We start from the raw sequence: 17,682 nt of genomic DNA, 5'->3' as shown, positions 1-17,682 counted from the left end.
TAATCCAAAGTACTTTCAACCAGCTGGATCCTCCTCTTTGTGGCAAGTGCCTCGGAGACAGACAGACTTGGGGTGGGGACACACAAACAAACGCATTACAAACAAACTCCAGGACCATCAGGAGATGCTGCCCTGCCGAGGTGCTGGCAGATCTTACCTTTTGTACATGAGAAGCTCCCTCTGTCTCTGAAGGCTGGCAGCCACGCCCCGCCCGCTGATCAGAGCCTGGAGCCGTCTGTGGAAAATCCCATAGAGGAAGTGCCCCTGGGAAGAGGAGTGGCCAGGGGGCACCGAGGGGTCTTGCTGCAGCTCCAGGTCAGCTGCCATCTCCTGGAAAAGAGCAAGATGCTGGCACAGGAAGGACTCCAGGCTCACTGACGGCCAGTAAGGGATGCTGAGACAGGGCATCGGGGAGAGGTCTCCACAGGGGCCAGGGCCAGCTTTTTCAACTGGTAATCATTTTGAAATTGCAAAGATAGAACAGGGCAGTCCAGGTGCTGTTGCACCTGCAGCAATGCCAGTGCTTTGGGAGGCTGAGGCAGGTGGATCCCTTGAGGGCAGGAGCTCTAGTACTACTAGAGTAACAAGGTTAAACCCAGTGGCTTATCAATAAAAAATAAAATTAAAAAAAAAAAGGCCGGGTGTGGTGGCTCACACCTGTAATCCCAGCAATTTCGGAGGCTGAGATCCACTGAGACAGCCCGATCATTTGAGGTCAGGATTTCAAGACCAGTCTGGCCAACATGGTAAAACCCCATCTCTACTAAAAATACAAAAATGGCCGGGCGTGGTGGTGGCACACACCTGTAATCCCAGCTACAGGAAGGCGGAGGCAGGAGAATCACTCGAACCCAGAAGGCGGAGGCTGCAGTGAGCCGAGATCGTGCCACTGCACTCCAGCCTGGGCAACAGAGCAAGACTCTCAAACACAGAACATCGCAAGGACTCCCATGTGCCCTCCACCCAGATTCACCTCTGGCTAACATTCTGCCCCATACATCATTTCTGCCTCACAAGTCTCTTTTTTTCTTTTTGAGACAGCATCTCACTCTGGTTGCCCAGGCTGGAGTGCAGCAGTGCAGTCTCGGCTCACTGCAGCCTTGTCCTCTCAAGCTCAGTTGATTCTCCTCCCTCAGCCTCCTCAGCAGCTGGGAGCTGGGACTGTAGGTACACACCACCACGCCCAAGTAGTTTTTGAATTTTTAGTAGAGATGGAATTTCACCATGTTGGCCAAGTTGGTCTCGAGCCGCTGACCTCAATTAATCTGCCCACCTGGGTCTCACAAAGTGCTGCAATTACAGCTGTGAGCCATTATGACCGATGTCACCCATTCTGTCCCCACGCATCTGCTCTCCCTATAGACAGGTGTGTGCACGTGTGTGATTTGTGTCTGGACAGTGTGAGGTGAATCACACACACAGGGCCCCGATCCTGAACACAATTGTGGGCACTTCCACACGCTGCTTCTTCCCTCATTGCTTGAGGACCCCATCATGGTGGCCACAGCTGTTTGCCCGGCTAACTGCGAGACGGCGGGGGTTCCCTGAGGGTCCAGGTCACTGTCCCGCACACACTCTGCCAGCACAGCTCATAAGCCTCCCTAATTCTGGAACATTTTCAGTGTGTTTTTTATGACATAGACATTTCTAAAGAAAATGAATATAACTTTCTAAATGCCAAAGGGTGCCCAGTCTGATGAAATGACATCAATTTCCATTGTGGACCTTCCTAAGAGCTTGCATCCTGTTCTTTTAAATGTTTCTGATGACAGGAAATGCTTTCCTCACTTTCACAGCCCAGTCTGGAGAACCAAGTCCCACAAAAAGCACCACCCCACACTGCAGGGCTGGCTGCACTGCACCTTCCCCACTCCCAGCTCATCCGCATCCTCGGGTTCTAGCCCAGCATGGGGGCTATGGAGGAAAGAGGCTGAGCACTCTGCCAACGCATCCATCAGCAGATGCCATTTCTGCCCCAAGAACATGGGGCTGCTCCTGAGAACATCCAGGGAGCTCCATCGAGGTGGCATTTGCCCGAGGCTGGGCCACTGTGGCTTTTACACCTCTGTGTGAGGTTTGAGGTCTGAGCTGACTGGGGAAGAGACTTTCATAGCTCCTCCGTACTCAAGAGAAATCTTGCCCTGCCCTCCTTCAGGTGGGAGGATGCAGCAGTGAACATGGCATCCCGCTTCTGCAGGCCAGGCAGAGAGAACATCGTGACTGGGCCCTTGCCCATGAGGGGAAGCACCGAGCGACAGGTAGTGGTATGGGAAAGGCTGTATGTTTTGAAGAAGAATAAAGGTCAGGTGCAGTGGCTCACACCTGTAATCAGCAATTTGGAAGACGGAGATGGGTGGTTCACTTGGGCCCAGGAGTTCGAGACAAGCCTGGGCAACGCACGGTATGAGCATTGCTTGAGCCCAGGAAGTCAAGGCTGCAATGAGCTAGGATCGCACCACTGTACTCTAGTCTGGGTGACAAAGTAAGACACTGTCTCAATAAGAATAACAATGATTAAGAATAATAATCAGATGGCCTCACTGAGGAGGAGCCAGGTGGGTCTGGGGAAGGCATCTGGCTAAGGAGTTGGGAGGCCCCAGTGCTAGAATAGGAACAGAAAGGGACCTGGCACAGAAGACACACGGGTGGCCAGTACCAGTAAACACCTGCTGACTGACACACAGGTACGTGCTGTCTACCTGTAGAGATCCAGATGCAGACACAGAACACCTGAGTACCCACGTCCCTTCATAGCCTGTCTCCTGTGACACCCAGGGGGATGCCCACACTGTCTGCACTCCCCATTCACTCTACCTTGGACAGTTCTAACGACAGACAACAACAGCAAAGGTCAAGATGAGATCTGGGGTCTTGGGTCTCCTCTTCTGTGGGACGTTTTTCTAATTTGTAAGTAAATTTTCCCAGTATGCAAAATCACGCGCTTCATGGTATCTCCTTCCTTTCCCACGTTTTGTAAATTCAGGCTTTTAGGAGTAGCACCAAAAAACCACCAGGAAACATGCACCAGACACATATCATCACGTAAAATAGGCCTGCAAACGCCCTTCCAAAGGCGCAGGGTCAGGTGCAGGCAGTGGACATGGAGGCAGAACAGAGGCCTCACTCTGCACACTGCTCCTGAAGAACCCCAGAGCTCACTGGGAAGTTCTGGGTGTGACAGAAACGTGGACCAAAAGGGCACTTTGCCTTTAAGGAGAGGACACTCTGCTGTGTTCTGCTTGAGCTTTCGCCTTGGACATAAAATCCAGCAGCCTCTGCAGGTGCCCAATCATCATATGAAACAAGAGTCCCCAACCTTCCAGCTCCACAGGCTCTCTGACCTCTGCTGTGTGAAGGCTTGTTAATGTCGCTTTCAAGAGTAAAGCATGGCTGGGTGTGACAGCTCACGCCTATAATACCAACACTTTGAGAGACTGAGGCACGCAGATCACCTGAGGTCAGGAGTTCGAGACCAGCCTGGCCAACATGGTGAAACCCTGTCTCTACTAAAAACCCAAAAATTAGCCAAGCATGCTGGTGGACGCCTGTAATCCCAGCTACTCAGGAGGCTGAGACAGGAGAAACACTTAAACTTGGGAGGCAGAGGTTGCAGTGAGCCAAGATTGTGCCATAGCACTCTAGCCTGGGCAACAAAGCCAGACTCCACCTCAAAAAAAAAAAAACAAAAACAAAAACCAGAGAGGCCACACACGGTGGCTCACGTCGTCAGGAGTTCAAGACCAGCCTGGCCAACATGGTAAAACCCTGTCTCTACTAAAAATACAAAAATTAGCTGGGCATGCTGGGAGGTGCCTATAATCCCAGCTACTCTGGAGGCCGAGGCAGGAGAAGTACTTGAACCAGGACCTGAGAGGCGGAGATTGCAGTAAGTCAAGATCTCACTACTGTACTCCAGCCTGGGCTACAAAGTGAGACTGTCTCAAAAAAAAAAAAAAAAAAAAAAAAGGTTAAAAAGTAGAACAACAATAACTTTATCACTGAAGTTGCCGTCCTTTTTTTTTTTTTTTGAGACAGTCTCCCTCTGTCACCAAGCTGGAGTGCAGTGGTGTGACTCGGCTCACTGCAACCTCTGCCGCCTGGCTTCAAGCAATTCTCCTGCCTCAGCCTCCCGAGTAGCGGACTACAGGCCAGGGTAATGTTTTGTATTTTAATAGAGACAGAGTTTGCCCATCTTGGCTAGGATGGTCTCGACCGCCTGACCCCGTGATCTGCCCGCCTCAGCCTCCCAAACCGTGCCCAGTCGACCTTCTCTTGGAGACGGTTACGGCATCACAGGTTGTTTTTACATTTTTGTGACGTTTGCCTGTGAAGTAAATTCACACAGCATGCTATCACTCTAGATCTCAGCCACTGTGTGAATGGCCTGAGTTTTCATTATGCTTGTTTGGGTTAGGAACCATTAAAGAAATATATAATAAATATCTTTTTTTTTTTTGAGACGGAGATTCGCTCTTGTTGCCCAGTCTGAAGTACCATGGTGTGATCTCAGCTCTCTGCTACCTCCGCCTCCCAAGTTCAAGCACTTCTCCTGCCTCAGCCTCCGAAGTAGCTGGGATTACACGTGTGCATCACCACACCCAGATAATTTTTGTATTTTTAGCAGAGACGGGGTTTCACCACATTGGTCAGGCTGGTCTTGAATTCCTGACCACAGGAATCCACCCACCTTAGCCTCCCAAAGTGCTGGTATTACAAGAGTGAGCCACCACGCCCAGCCTATAATTAATATCTTTTTTCTTTTTTTTGGGGGGGGGACAGAGTCTTGCTCTGTCACCAGGCGCCAGGCTGGAGTGCAGTGGCACAATCTCGGCTCACTGCAACCTCCGCCTCCAGGGTTCAAGGAATTCTCCTGCCTCAGCCTTCCCAGTAGCTGGGACTACAGGCGCATGCCACCACGCCCAGCTAATTTTTTGTATATTTAGTAGAGACGGGGTTTCACCATGTTGGCCAGGATGGTCTCGATCTCTTGACCTGGTGATCCGCCCGCCTTGGCCTCCCAAAGTGCTGGGATTACCGGCTTGAGCCACCGCGCCCAGCCAATTAATATCTTAATAGGACACAGCTTAAACGGACTGGCGCACTGAGTTCTGGCATCCTCTAACTCACCTGCAATCTGGAAATAATATCCTGATTTCCTGTGTGGCCACCAAGGACCCAATCAGAATTCTCTGAGCGGACGTAACTCCTTGAGCTGAAATGAAAATACAATAAAACCCTCCTTAGTATTGCCTGATAGTGAAGTTCCCAGTTCTCCCCCTGCCTCCAGAGTTGGGTGATGCCTGTGCTTGTCTGACAGTGTGGCCCTCACATTAGGCAATAAACGACAAAAACCGCGACCCAATACTAGCAACCCCAATCCTGGAAATACAGAAATTATGTGCCCCGGCCAAGAGGGTTTATCCCAAGAATGCAAGGTTAGCTTAACATCTCAAAACTAATATAATGCAGTTATCAATAAAATACAAAGCAAAAGCATAAGATTGTCGGAATGGATGCAGAAAAAGCACTTGACAAAACTGAACATTCTTTTGTGATGAAAACAGTCAATAAACTAGGAACAGAAGGGAATCTTCTCAATCTGGTACCTGGCATTTATGAAAAACCCACAGCTAACATCAAATTTAATGAGGAAAGACTGAAAGCTTTACTCCTAAGATCAGGGGCAACAAGGATGTCCTCTCTACACTCAGAGAAGTGTTGCTGTTTCTACTCAGTACTGCCTGGGGCAGGGCATGGTGGCTCACGCCTGTAATCCCAGCACTTTGGGAGGCCAAGGCGGGCAAGTCACCTGAGATCAGAAGTTGAAGACCAGCCTGGCCAACATGGTGAAACCCCCTCTACTAAAAATACAAAAATCAGGCCAGGCACAGTGGCCCATACCTATAATTGCAGCACACTGGGAGGCCAAGGCAGGAGAATGGTTTGAACCCGGGAGGCTTAGGGTTGTTGCAGTGAGCTAAAATCACCTCATTACACTCCAGCCCGGGTGACAACGTGAGGGTCCGTATAGAAAAAAAAAAAAAAAAAAGCTCAAAATCATTATACATCAGGGAATCAGGGAAGTGCAAAAACCACAATGAAACAGCCTTTACCCACTAGGATGGCTATTATCAAAGAGTCAGGTCCGGCACAGAGTCTCACCACTTGGGGAGGACGAGGCAGGAGGGTCACTTGAGATCATGAGTTCAAGACCAGTCTGGCCAACACAGTGAAATCCCATCTCTACTAAAAATACAAAAATTAGGCCAGGCATAGTGGCTCAGGCCTGTAATCCCAGCACTTTGGGAGGCCAAGGTGGGCAGATCACAAGGTCAGGAGTCCAAGACGATCCTGGCTAAAACAGTAAAAGCCCATCTCTATTGAAAACACAAAAAATTAGCTTGGCATGGTAGTGGGTGCCTGTAATCCCAGCTACTCGGGAGGCTAAAGCAGGAGAATTGCTTGAACCTGACTGAGAGGTGGAGGTTGCAGTAAGGTGAGATGGCGCCACTGCACTCCAGCCTGGGAGACAGTGAGACTCTTGTCTCAAATAAATACACAAATAATAAATAAAAATACAAAAATTAGCCAGGCGTGAGGTGTCTGTAGTCCCAGCTACTTGAGGGGCTAAAGCAGGAAGATCACTTGAGCCCAGAAGGTCGAGGCTACGGTGGTGGGTTGAGACCTCACCACTGCACTCCAGCCTGGGAGACCAATAACTCTTCCTCTAAATAAAATAAATAAATAAATAAATAAAAGACAGACTGTCTCAAAAAAAAAAGTGAATGGATAAACAAAATGTGGCCGATCCTTCTGTTCCACAGTAACCAGGTCTCTGCAAACCTACCCATTAAAGGCTGAGGAAGCCAAGCCGGGAGGCTGAAGAATGAGGCTGAAAAATCCAGTTTCTCAGACAAAAACATTTGAAGACTTACAGACAGAAGCCATGTCTCCAGCAGCCTAGATGCTGAGGAGATGCTGCATCCCTCCACTGTTACCCGCAGGCGGGGCTTCTATACCACAGGGAAGGACTATGTAGGACTCCTGAAGTCAGCCCCTCAGGGAAAGGCAAGAAATCTCTGTGACTCTAACCGCTGGATTTATGGTGGAAGATTTGTTTTTTTGTTCTGAGATGCGGTCTCACTGTCACTCACGATGGAGTGTTATCACAACTCACTGCAACTTATGTCTCCCAAGCTCAAGCAATCCTCCCACTTCGGCCTCCCAAACAGCTGGGACCACAAGGGACCACAAGCACACACCACCATGCCTGGCTAATATTTTTTTTGTATTTTTTTGTCGAGACAGGGCTTCATCAGGTGGTCTCGAGCCCACCTGCCTCAGCCTCCCAGTGCTGAGATTACAGGCATGAGCTACCGTGCCCGGCCTCAAGGCTGTTTTGACCTAAGAGTGGGATTTAAGGTAACAGCAGACATATGGGAAACCTCAGGCGGCATTCTTGGAGTAGGGTTAACAAGAAGTCACCGTGGCTCACTAGCACCCACGATGGAGGGGCGTTAGCCTCCACACCTGCCGTGAGCATCCATCGGCCATCAGGAATGTGTGCTGATAAGGGCTATGGCACACGTGAGCCTCAAACACATTCTGCTTCCTCCTCAGCAAAAGAAACCAGACACTAAGGGCCACATACTACATGATTCTGTTAATAGTAAATATCCAAAACAGGCAAATCCATGAACCAAGATGGATTGATGGTTGCCTCAGGCAGGGGACATGGCAGGAAGGTACACACACACACTTGCTATCCCTGCAGCGCTGCAGGCAGGAGCCCAGTGGGACAAAGGCGGGACGGACCCAGGTGCACGCCGCCCATCCTTCTGGCCCACATGGAATGCCTCAGAAACTGCTGTGTCCTAAGCGTTCCACTCAGACGGTGAGATGCCGTGATGCCCAATACCTGCTGGACCATCTGTGCCATGCTTCACACTTACTGATCTTCAACACCAGGTGACGGAAGAAAGACAAAGTTGTTGCTCTTTCTTTTTCTTTTTTGAGACAGAGTCTCGCTCTGATGCCCAGGCTGGAGTGCAGTGGCACGATCTCAGCTCACGGCAACCTCCGTCTTCTGGGTTCAAGTACTTCTCCTGCCTCAGCCTCCCAAGTAGCTAGGACTACAGGCACCCACCACCATGCCCGGTTAATTTTTGTATTTTTAGTAGACGGGGTTTCACCATGTTGGCCAGGCTGGTCTCGAACTCCTGACCTCAGCTGATCCACCCACTTCAGCCTCCCAAAGCGCTAGATTACAGGTGTGAGCCACCGCGCCCAGCCCAAAGTTGTTGCTCTTGACAAGTGTATACCCATAAAGAAGCTACCGATTTGGAAAGCTTGCTTTTATTTTCTACAGACTTAAATTTGCTGTGTGATACGCTCAAGTGTACTCTGCATAATAAAACTGGAATGAGATAAAAATGCAGTCTTAGAACTACCGTGATTAAAAGTACGGCCTCAGGCCGGGCGCGGTGGCTCAGGCCTGTAATCCCAGCACTTTGGGAGGCCGAGGCGGGTGGATCGCGAGGTCAAGAGATCGAGACCATCCTGGTCAACACGGTGAAACCCCGTCTCTACTAAAAATACAAAAAATTAGCTGGGCACGGTGGTGCGTGCCTGTAATCCCAGCTACTCAGGAGGCTGAGGCAGGAGAATTGCCTGAACCCAGGAGTTGGAGGTTGCGATGAGCCGAGATGGCGCCATTGCACTCCAGCCTGGGTAACAAAAGCAAAACTCCGTCTCAAAAAAAAAAAAAAAAAGTGAGGCCTCATCGGTGTGTGTGATGGTTAATACTGAGTGTCAACTTGATTGGACTGAAGGATGCAAAGTACTGATCCTTGGTGTGTCTGTGAGGGTGCTGCTGATGGAGATGAACATTTGAGTCAGTGGGCTGGGAAAGGCAGACCCACCCTTCATCTGGGTGGGCACCATCTAATCAGCTGCCAGGACAGCCAGAAACTCCCCTTTGTAGATATCCTATGAGTTCTGTCCCTCTAGAAAACCCAGACTAATTCTGTGTACACTGCCAACCTTTGGTGGAAATCCATCAGCGCGTTGACAAGAATGGTACACGCAGTCTCCAGGTCTCCGTCACAGCCCCCTGAGGCAGAGGCCTCAGGGAGAAAGTGCTCATGGATCGCCCACTGGTGGAAGTCCTGTCTGGAACAGCAAACACTGACATCACTTCTGAGAAATGCTTCGTGGCCAGAGGTTACCCATACCCAGGAAGTAGGCCCACAGTAAGGAACACACAGCCCGAATGACAGCTGAATGAAGACTGGTGGCTCAGGACCTCCTCAGTGAGATTCGACCTCACCGTCTGCAGGTTGAGGTGCTGCAGGCTGTGGGAAAGGCCTAGTCTCAGGAGTGACTTCTATGACCCCTCTCTTCTACTGATCAAAGCCCACTCAGGATATCATCCCAATGGTTATCTGCTGACCACATAGCTGATGACCTTGGTGAACAGAATGGCCAACCACACAAATGTAGGCTAGAAAGTTGCCTGAGGACACACCTGAGCTCCTCACAGCCCACCAGCAGGGGACGGTGAAGCAACCTGTGTCCTGACTGTGGGCTCTGCGCATACAGACAGGAAAGGGCTCCTCACAGCCCGCACCAGCAGGGGATGGTGAAGCAACCTGCGTCCTGACTGTGGGCTCTGTGCATATGGACAGGAAAGGGCTCCTCACAGCCCACCAGCAGGGGATGGTGAAGCAACCTGTGTCCTGACTGTGGGCTCTGCGCATATGGACAGGAAAGGGCTCCTCACAGCCCACCAGCAGGGGATGGTGAAGCAACCTGTGTCCTGACTGTGGGCTCTGCGCATATGGACAGCAAAGGGCTCCTCACAGCCCACCAGCAGGGGATGGTGAAGCAACCTGCATCCTGACTGTGGGCTCTGTGCATATGGACAGGAAAGGGCTCCTCACAGCCCACCAGCAGGGGATGGTGAAGCAACCTGCGTCCTGACTGTGGGCTCTGTGCATATGGACAGGAAAGGGCTCAAGACACACTCACTCAAAACTGCGTCGGCTACACCTGTAATCCCAGCAGTGTGGGAGGCCAAGGTGAGAGGATCACTAGAGCCCAAGTTTGAGATTAGCCTGAGCAACATAGGGAGACCCCATCCCTACAAAAAATAAAAAATCAGCTGGGCATAGTGGTGCCCACCTGTGGTCCCTGCTACTCAGGAAGCTGAGGCAGGAGGATCACTTGAGCTCTGGGGAGGGGGGCTGCAGTGAGTCGTGATCGCACCATTGCACTCCAGCCTGGGCAACAGAGGGAGACCCTGTCTCAAACAAACAAACAAATTTGCAATGCACAGAACCACCAATACTGTAATCCATTCATACAGAAAGAGCCATGCCCAGGAAAATGGGAGTGCTAGGGGTGTGTGCTTTTTTTTTTTTTTTTTGAGACGGAGTTTCATTTGTTACCCAGGCTGGAGTGCAATGGCGCTATCTCGGCTCACCGCAACCTCCGCCTCCTGGGTTCAGGCAATTCTCCTGCCTCAGCCTCCTGAGTAGCTGGGATTACAGGCACGCACCACCATGCCCAGCTAATTTTTTGTATTTTTAGTAGAGACGGGGTTTCACCATGTTGACCAGGATGGTCTTGATCTCTTGACCTCGTGATCCACCTGCCTCGGCCTCCCAAAATGCCAGGATTACGCCCGGCGGGTGTGTGCTTTATCTACACTGTCTGAAACTTGCCCAGAACGGGGTATCTAGGTATCATTTAAGTAATTAAGAAAGACAATCCCAGGAATACATCTCCCAAAGTGCTGGGATTATAGGCGTGAGCCACCACGCCCAACTAGGGTAGCTCTTTTAAACCTTTACCGTTCTGTATCTGAAAGAGCATCAACTTCAGGTCGAATTTCCAGTTCCAGGTGCAGCCAGTCTCGGTAAGTCATCTAAGAGAAAGGGAACAATTCAATACAATAAGCAGGACAGAACACACGACGCACACGCTAGGCTTAAACAGTCTGTCATTTCATCTCATGAGCAGCCATCCATGTCCCTGTGTTATAATGAGATTGCAGCTGGAAGAGTCCCACAGGAAAGAAACCTAAGTTCTGTCAGGAATTACTTCTATTCTTACAGCATTCACTGGCACAAAGATGTTAGCACTGTAATCCTTTTTTCCCAAGCATAAAAGGGCCATTTTAGTATGGGCAACATAGTAACACCCCATCTCTACAAAAAATTTAAAAATTACCAGGGCACAGTGGCTCATGCTTGTAATCCCGCACTTTGGGAGGCTGAGGCCAGCAAATTGCTTGAGCCTATGAGTTTGACACCAGCCTAGGCGACATGGCAAGACCTCACCTCTACAAAAGATTTAAACATCAACCAGGCATGGTGGCTTGTACACGTGGTCCCAGCCACTCGGGAGGCGGAGGCAAGAGGACTGCTTGAGCCCAGGAGATCAAGGCTGCAGTCAGTGAGAGAGCGAGACCGATCTACAACAACAACAACAACAACACCCCAAGAAAGAACCTAACAAAAACAGAGGCCTATTCATGGTAGCATATCTTTATTTATTTTTGGAAACAGGGTCTGCAGCCCAGGCTGGAATGTGTGCAGTGGTGCAATCATAGCCTGCTGCAGGCTCCACCTCGTGGACTCTAGCAATCCTCCTGCACAGACCAGCTCGCACTCCATCTGGGTAAAGGCCAGAGCTGCAGTGCTCTGTGCAGGACACCCACAGACCGGCTCGCACTCCATCGGGGTAAAGGCCAGAGCTGCAGTGCTCTGTGCAGGACACCCACAGACCAGCTCGCACTCCATCTGGGTAAAGGCCAGAGCTGCAGTGCTCTGCGCAGGACACCCACAGACCAGCTCGCACTCCATCTGGGTGAGACCAAAGCTGCAGTGCTCTGTGCAGGACACCCACAGACCAGCTCGCACTCCATCTGGGTAAAGGCCAGAGCTGCAGTGCTCTGCGCAGGACACCCACAGACCAGCTCGCACTCCATCTGGGTAAAGGCCAGAGCTGCAGTGCTCTGCGCAGGACACCCACAGACCAGCTCGCACTCCATCTGGGTAAAGGCCAGAGCTGCAGTGCTCTGCGCAGGACACCCACAGACCAGCTCGCACTCCATCTGGGTAAAGGCCAGAGCTGCAGTGCTCTGCGCAGGACACCCACAGACCAGCTCGCACTCCATCTGGGTAAAGGCCAGAGCTGCAGTGCTCTGCGCAGGACACCCACAGACCAGCTCGCACTCCATCTGGGTAAAGGCCAGAGCTGCAGTGCTCTGCGCAGGACACCCACAGACCAGCTCGCACTCCATCTGGGTAAAGGCCAGAGCTGCAGTGCTCTGTGCAGGACACCCACAGACCGGCACGCACTCCATCTGGTGAGACCAAAGCTGCAGTGCTCTGCGCAGGACACCCACAGACCAGCTCGCACTCCATCTGGGTAAAGGCCAGAGCTGCAGTGCTCTGTGCAGGACACCCACAGACCAGCACGCACTCCATCTGGTGAGACCAAAGCTGCAGTGCTCTGCGCAGGACACCCACAGACCAGCTCGCACTCCATCTGGGTGAGACCAAAGCTGCAGTGCTCTGCGCAGGACACCCACAGACCAGCTCGCACTCCATCTGGGTAAAGGCCAGAGCTGCAGTGCTCTGCGCAGGACACCCACAGACCAGCTCGCACTCCATCTGGGTAAAGGCCAGAGCTGCAGTGCTCTGCGCAGGACACCCACAGACCAGCTCGCACTCCATCTGCGTAAAGGCCAGAGCTGCAGTGCTCTGCGCAGGACACCCACAGACCAGCTCGCACTCCATCTGGGTAAAGGCCAGAGCTGCAGTGCTCTGCGCAGGACACCCACAGACCAGCTCGCACTCTATCTGGGTAAAGGCCAGAGCTGCAGTGCTCTGCGCAGGACACCCACAGACCAGCTCGCACTCTATCTGGGTAAAGGCCAGAGCTGCAGTGACACCCACAGACCAGCTCGCACTCTATCTGGGTAAAAGCCAGAGCTGCAGTGCTCTGCACAGGGACACCCACTGACGTGGCACAGCCAAGGGAGGGATGCTGCCAGTGCCCCAAAGGCAGGACAATTCCCTCTGAGCTGTTGGTGGGTACAGAGCTGTTCACTGCCTCATCCTTCTTCTTTTCCACTGTGCCTGCCCATCATTCCTTACACTAAAACAGGGCATCTAACTTTTGTGTAGCTAATATAGTTAACAATAAAATTCATGGAAAAAAGTAGTACAATAATCTTGAGGGTTCTTTTTCTAAAGACCAAAGCAACCAGGGAAGCACCCTAGGAAATAAATAGTACCAAGGCACGCTGGTGAGAGCAGCACCAGCTCCCACTGATCAGACACACAGGGGCAAGCCCAGAGATGCCGAGTGGCCACCACAGAGCCTGGTGAGAGCAGCACCAGCTCCCACTGATCAGACACACAGGGGCAAGCCCAGAGATGCCGAGTGGCCACCACAGAGCCTGGCAGACACGTGTAAAAGAACTTCCCAGCCAGGTGTGGTGGCTCACATCTGTAATCCCAGCACTTTGGGAGGCCGAGGCAGGCAGATCACGAAGTCAAGAGATTGAGACCATCCTGGCCAACATGGTGAAACCCCGTCTCTACCAAAAATACAAAAATTAACTGGGCATGGTGGCATCCACCTGTAGTACCAGCTACTCAGGAGGCTGAGGCAGGAGAATCGCTTGAACCCAGGAGGCAGAGGTTGCAGTGAGCCGAGATCGTGCCATTGCACTCCAGCCTGGTGCCTGGCGACAGAGTGAGACTCTATTTAAAAAAAAAAGAAGAAGAAGTTCCCAGGCATGGTGGCTCATGCCTGTAATGCCAGAACTTTGGGAGGTCAAGGCGTGCAGATCACTGGAGATCAGGAGTTCAAGACCAGCGAAATCTCATCTCTACTAAAAATACAAAAATTAGCCAGGCATGGTGGTGTGTGCCTGTAATCCTAGCCACCCAGGAGGCTGAGGCTGCAGTGAGCCAAGCCTGCACCACTGTACTCCAGACTGGGTGATACAGTGAGACAGTGTCTCAAAAAATAAATAAGAATAAAAAAGAAGTTTCTATTGAGAAAAAATGGGAAAGTATGACAGCATATCCATCTATCCTATTTATTTATTTAAGACAGGGTCTCACTCTGATATCCAGGCTGGAGTACAATGGCGCAATCTTGGCTCACTGCAACCTCCACCTCCCAGGCTCAAGCGATTCTCCTGCCTCGGCCCCCCGAGTAGCTGGAATAACAGGTGCACACCACTGCGCCCAGCTAATGTTTGCATTTTTGTTTTTAGAGATGGGGTTTCACCATGTTTCCCAGGCTGGTCTTGAACTCCTGACCTCAGGTGATCTACCCGCCTTGGCTTCCCCCAGTGCTGGGATCACAGGTGTGAGCACCATGCCGTCTCATTATTATTTCTTAACAGCTGCACGTGAAGCCACAACAATCTCAGTCAAGATTCCAATCAAACCTCCTAAGTGCTGCTGTTCTTGCCTCAGAGAAGATAGTCTGCACACACAAACCCTAGACTTGGGACATGGCACCATGCAGGGAAAAGAAAGGGTCACCTACCTGAACATCTTCCTCCTTTAACAGCTCTCGGAAGGTTCTGTGTGTCCAGAGAGAGAGGGCAGCTCTCTGCCAGTCTGCAGAAGGCAGGTACAAGGGTCTCCAGGAAAGGCTGGCTGCGTCCTCCTGAGAAAGAGGCTGTCGGGCCTCTGGGAATAATCTGAGCACAAGGAACTGAAACTGAAACAGACCCAGCAGTTTCTTCATTAGGCAAGTTTCACCGTGAGTGGCTAAGAAAATGCTCAGGTGCTAACAGACCATCAACATCCATGCCACACACACAACCCCACGTTCAGGGAACTTCAGTCCAGCCCCTGGGAGGGCACAGAGCCCCTCAGTGGTCGTGGCTGTGCCTGCGTGCAGACGTTCCTGCCACCTACCTACTTCCCTGGGATAAATGTCTGGAAGCAGTGAAACCGCCAATCTCCAGGCCTCTGCCAGGGATAGCATTCCCACCAAAAATGCACGCTAATTGGACAAGCGAAACAGACTACCAGTGCTGCGTCACTGCGTCCATCTCTGACCCGAGGAGACAAGGCTGCCCGTCAGGTTCATAACCAGCCCGCGACTGCTCAAAGGGCTGCGGTGGGTGGGGACCGGCTGGCCTCTCCTAAGCTCCAATTCCATGTTTTCTTTAAAAACTTGGCACCTGAGACAAAGCTCCTCATAGGAAATCACTGTAAATATGTGTACCCTGGATCCTCAGATTCTGAATTAATTTATCTGGGAAGGCACCAGGTACCGTAGTTTCAAAAGCTTCTCAGTTGATTCTCATGTTGTGAAGCCTGCAGCTGAAAACCGCTGTTTTTTTTTTGAGGCGGAGACTCACTCTGTGGCGCGATCTCGGCTCACTGCAACCTCTGCTTCCCGGCTTCAAGCAATTTTCCTGCTCAGCCTCCCTAGTAGCTGGTACCACAGACATGCACCACCACGCCTAGCTAATTTTTGTATTTTTAGTAGAGACGTGGTTACACCATGTTGGCCAGGTTGGTCTCAAATTCCGGACCTCGTGGTCCACCTGCCTTGGCCTCCCAAAATGCTGGGAGTACAGGCATGAGCTACCGCATCCAGCCTGAAAACCACTATTTAATAAACGATACGTTTATAAAAATCCTATAAAAGGACAACACTAGTTTGCAGTGCAATTTCACCCTTGCTTTTGACATTCAGGGTTTCCAATGCTCATCTTTAAATTCCTCTGTCCTGATCAACGTAAGGAGCACTTGGCAGATGAGAAAAATGAGAATTCTTCTTCACTGGGAAAGATACTTTCTATGAGTACTGATCTTTTAATTCACTTATCTGATAAACACCAACATCTACTTCCTTGTAACTACAGACTTGTAGCTGTCTTCCTACAACTTCCCTTTACACTCAGAGAACAGAGGACAAGGCCGTGCTCAGCAGGCAGGCTGCCCAAGCAGACAGCAGCGGTGGCCACGACAGCCTGGCTCCGGAGCTGCCCCTGAGATCGGCGCAAAGTGGCAGCAGACCTCGGCTTTCGGCCAGAAAGCTGCGTAAACCTGATACTTAGAGCAGAATGAAAAAACAGAAAACAAGGGAACCTACCTTTTTAATAAGGCCTGAAGATAAGCAGCTGCACAAAACACCAAGTGACTGGGAAGGAAACTTGCACAGAGAGTAAGAAATTGCTGCTGTACAAAACCTGAAAATGGAAATTATAACAGATAAATGCACTTCATACAAAATCAGCGATGAAGGAAGAAGTAACTTTGAATTTCACGAAACTCAATGTAGTGCATTCTAAACTGGACGGCTGGAGCAGCCGTTCTTGGTTTTTTGGTTTGTTTGAAGACTGAGTCTCACTCTGTCACCCAGGCTGGAGTGCAGTGGCACTACCTCGGCTTACTGCAATCTCTGCCCCCTGGGTTCAAGCAATTCTCCTGCCTTAGCCTCCCAGGTAGCTGGGATTACAGGCATCTGCCACCAAGCCCAGTTAATTCGTGTACTTTTTTTTAGTAGAGACAGGGTTTCACCATGTTGGCCAGGCTGGTCTCAAACTCCTGACCTCAAGTGATCTACCTGCCTCAGCCTCTCAAAGTGCTGGGATTATAGGTGTGATCCATTGTGCCCGGCCCAGTCCTTGGTTTACTCTTTCTTTGATACAGGGCCTTAAGTGGATGCCCAGGCTAGAGTGCAGTAGCATAATCACAGCTCAGGGGGTCACTTGACCCCAGAAGTTCAAGACCAGCTTGGGCAACACAGTGAGACCCTATCTCTCAGTAGCTGGGTGTGGGGGTATGCATCTGCAGTCTCAGCTACCAGGAAGACCGCTTGAGCCTGGGGAATCAAGGCTACAGTGAGCCATGATCTCTATAGCGCACTTCAGCCTGGGTGACACAGTGAGGCCTTGTGTCATTTATTCATATATAAGTACATACAGCAATACCCGTGTGAAAAAAATGAGATTCCATGAGGCCAAGGAGACGGAGCGATCACTCCCAGCAGGAAGTTGCTGTCATGGTGTTTTGTTTTTGTTTTTAAACGGAGTCTAGCACTGTTGCCCAGGCTGGAGTGCAGCAGCACGATCTGCAATCTCTGCCTCCCACGTTCCAGTGATTCTCCTGCCTCAGCCTCTTGAGTAGCTAGGATTAAAGGCGCCTGCCACCATGCCTGGCTAATTTTTATATTTTTAGTAGAGATAGGGTTTCGCTATATTGGCCAGGCTGGTCTTGAACACCTGACCTCATAAGTCACCCACTTCGGCCTCACAAAGTGCTGGCATTACAGCCGTGAGCCACTGCACCCGGCCTGTCATGGCCTTCTTAAGAGTTCTAGTATTTCTGTTTCACAAATACATATTTCAGCCAGACATGGAGGCTCACACCTGTAATCCTAACACTTTGGAAGGCCGAGGTGTGCAGATCACTTGAGATTAGGAGTTCAAGAGCAGCCTAACCAACAGGGCAAAACCCCATCTCTACTAAAAATACATAAATTAGCTGGACATGGTGGCATGCACCTGTAGTCTCAGCTACTCAGGAAGGTGAGGCATAAGAATTGCTTGAACCCAGGAGACAGAAGTTGCAGTGAGCCACGAATGTACTCCAGCCTAGACAACAGAGCAAGACTCTGTCTCAAAAAAAC

General features: G+C 50.9%; 1 protein-coding gene across 8 annotated transcripts in view; it reads right to left on the bottom strand.

The window, feature by feature from the left end:
* The window catches only part of FANCA (FA complementation group A), an 84,334-nt gene that overhangs the window by 10,996 nt on the left and 55,656 nt on the right, over window positions 1-17,682 (bottom strand). For all 8 annotated transcript variants that reach the window (XM_064369949.1, XM_064369948.1, XM_064369950.1 and 5 more), the window contains exons 27-32: window positions 16,144-16,240; window positions 14,578-14,754; window positions 10,854-10,927; window positions 9,043-9,171; window positions 5,128-5,212; window positions 158-330 (exon numbers count right to left, since the gene is read on the bottom strand). In XM_064369949.1, the coding sequence (XP_064226019.1) occupies window positions 158-330; window positions 5,128-5,212; window positions 9,043-9,171; window positions 10,854-10,927; window positions 14,578-14,754; window positions 16,144-16,240 (735 nt within the window). The remainder of the gene's footprint in view (window positions 1-157; window positions 331-5,127; window positions 5,213-9,042; window positions 9,172-10,853; window positions 10,928-14,577; window positions 14,755-16,143; window positions 16,241-17,682) is intronic.

This window comes from Aotus nancymaae, unplaced genomic scaffold (assembly GCF_030222135.1).
Source record: "Aotus nancymaae isolate 86718 unplaced genomic scaffold, 86718_ANA_hifiasm-v0.15.2.pri h1tg000095l, whole genome shotgun sequence".
Classification (NCBI taxonomy): domain Eukaryota; kingdom Metazoa; phylum Chordata; class Mammalia; order Primates; family Aotidae; genus Aotus; species Aotus nancymaae.
The sequence above is the reverse complement of the archived record's forward strand: the minus strand, read 5'-3'. Positions and strand labels throughout refer to the sequence as shown.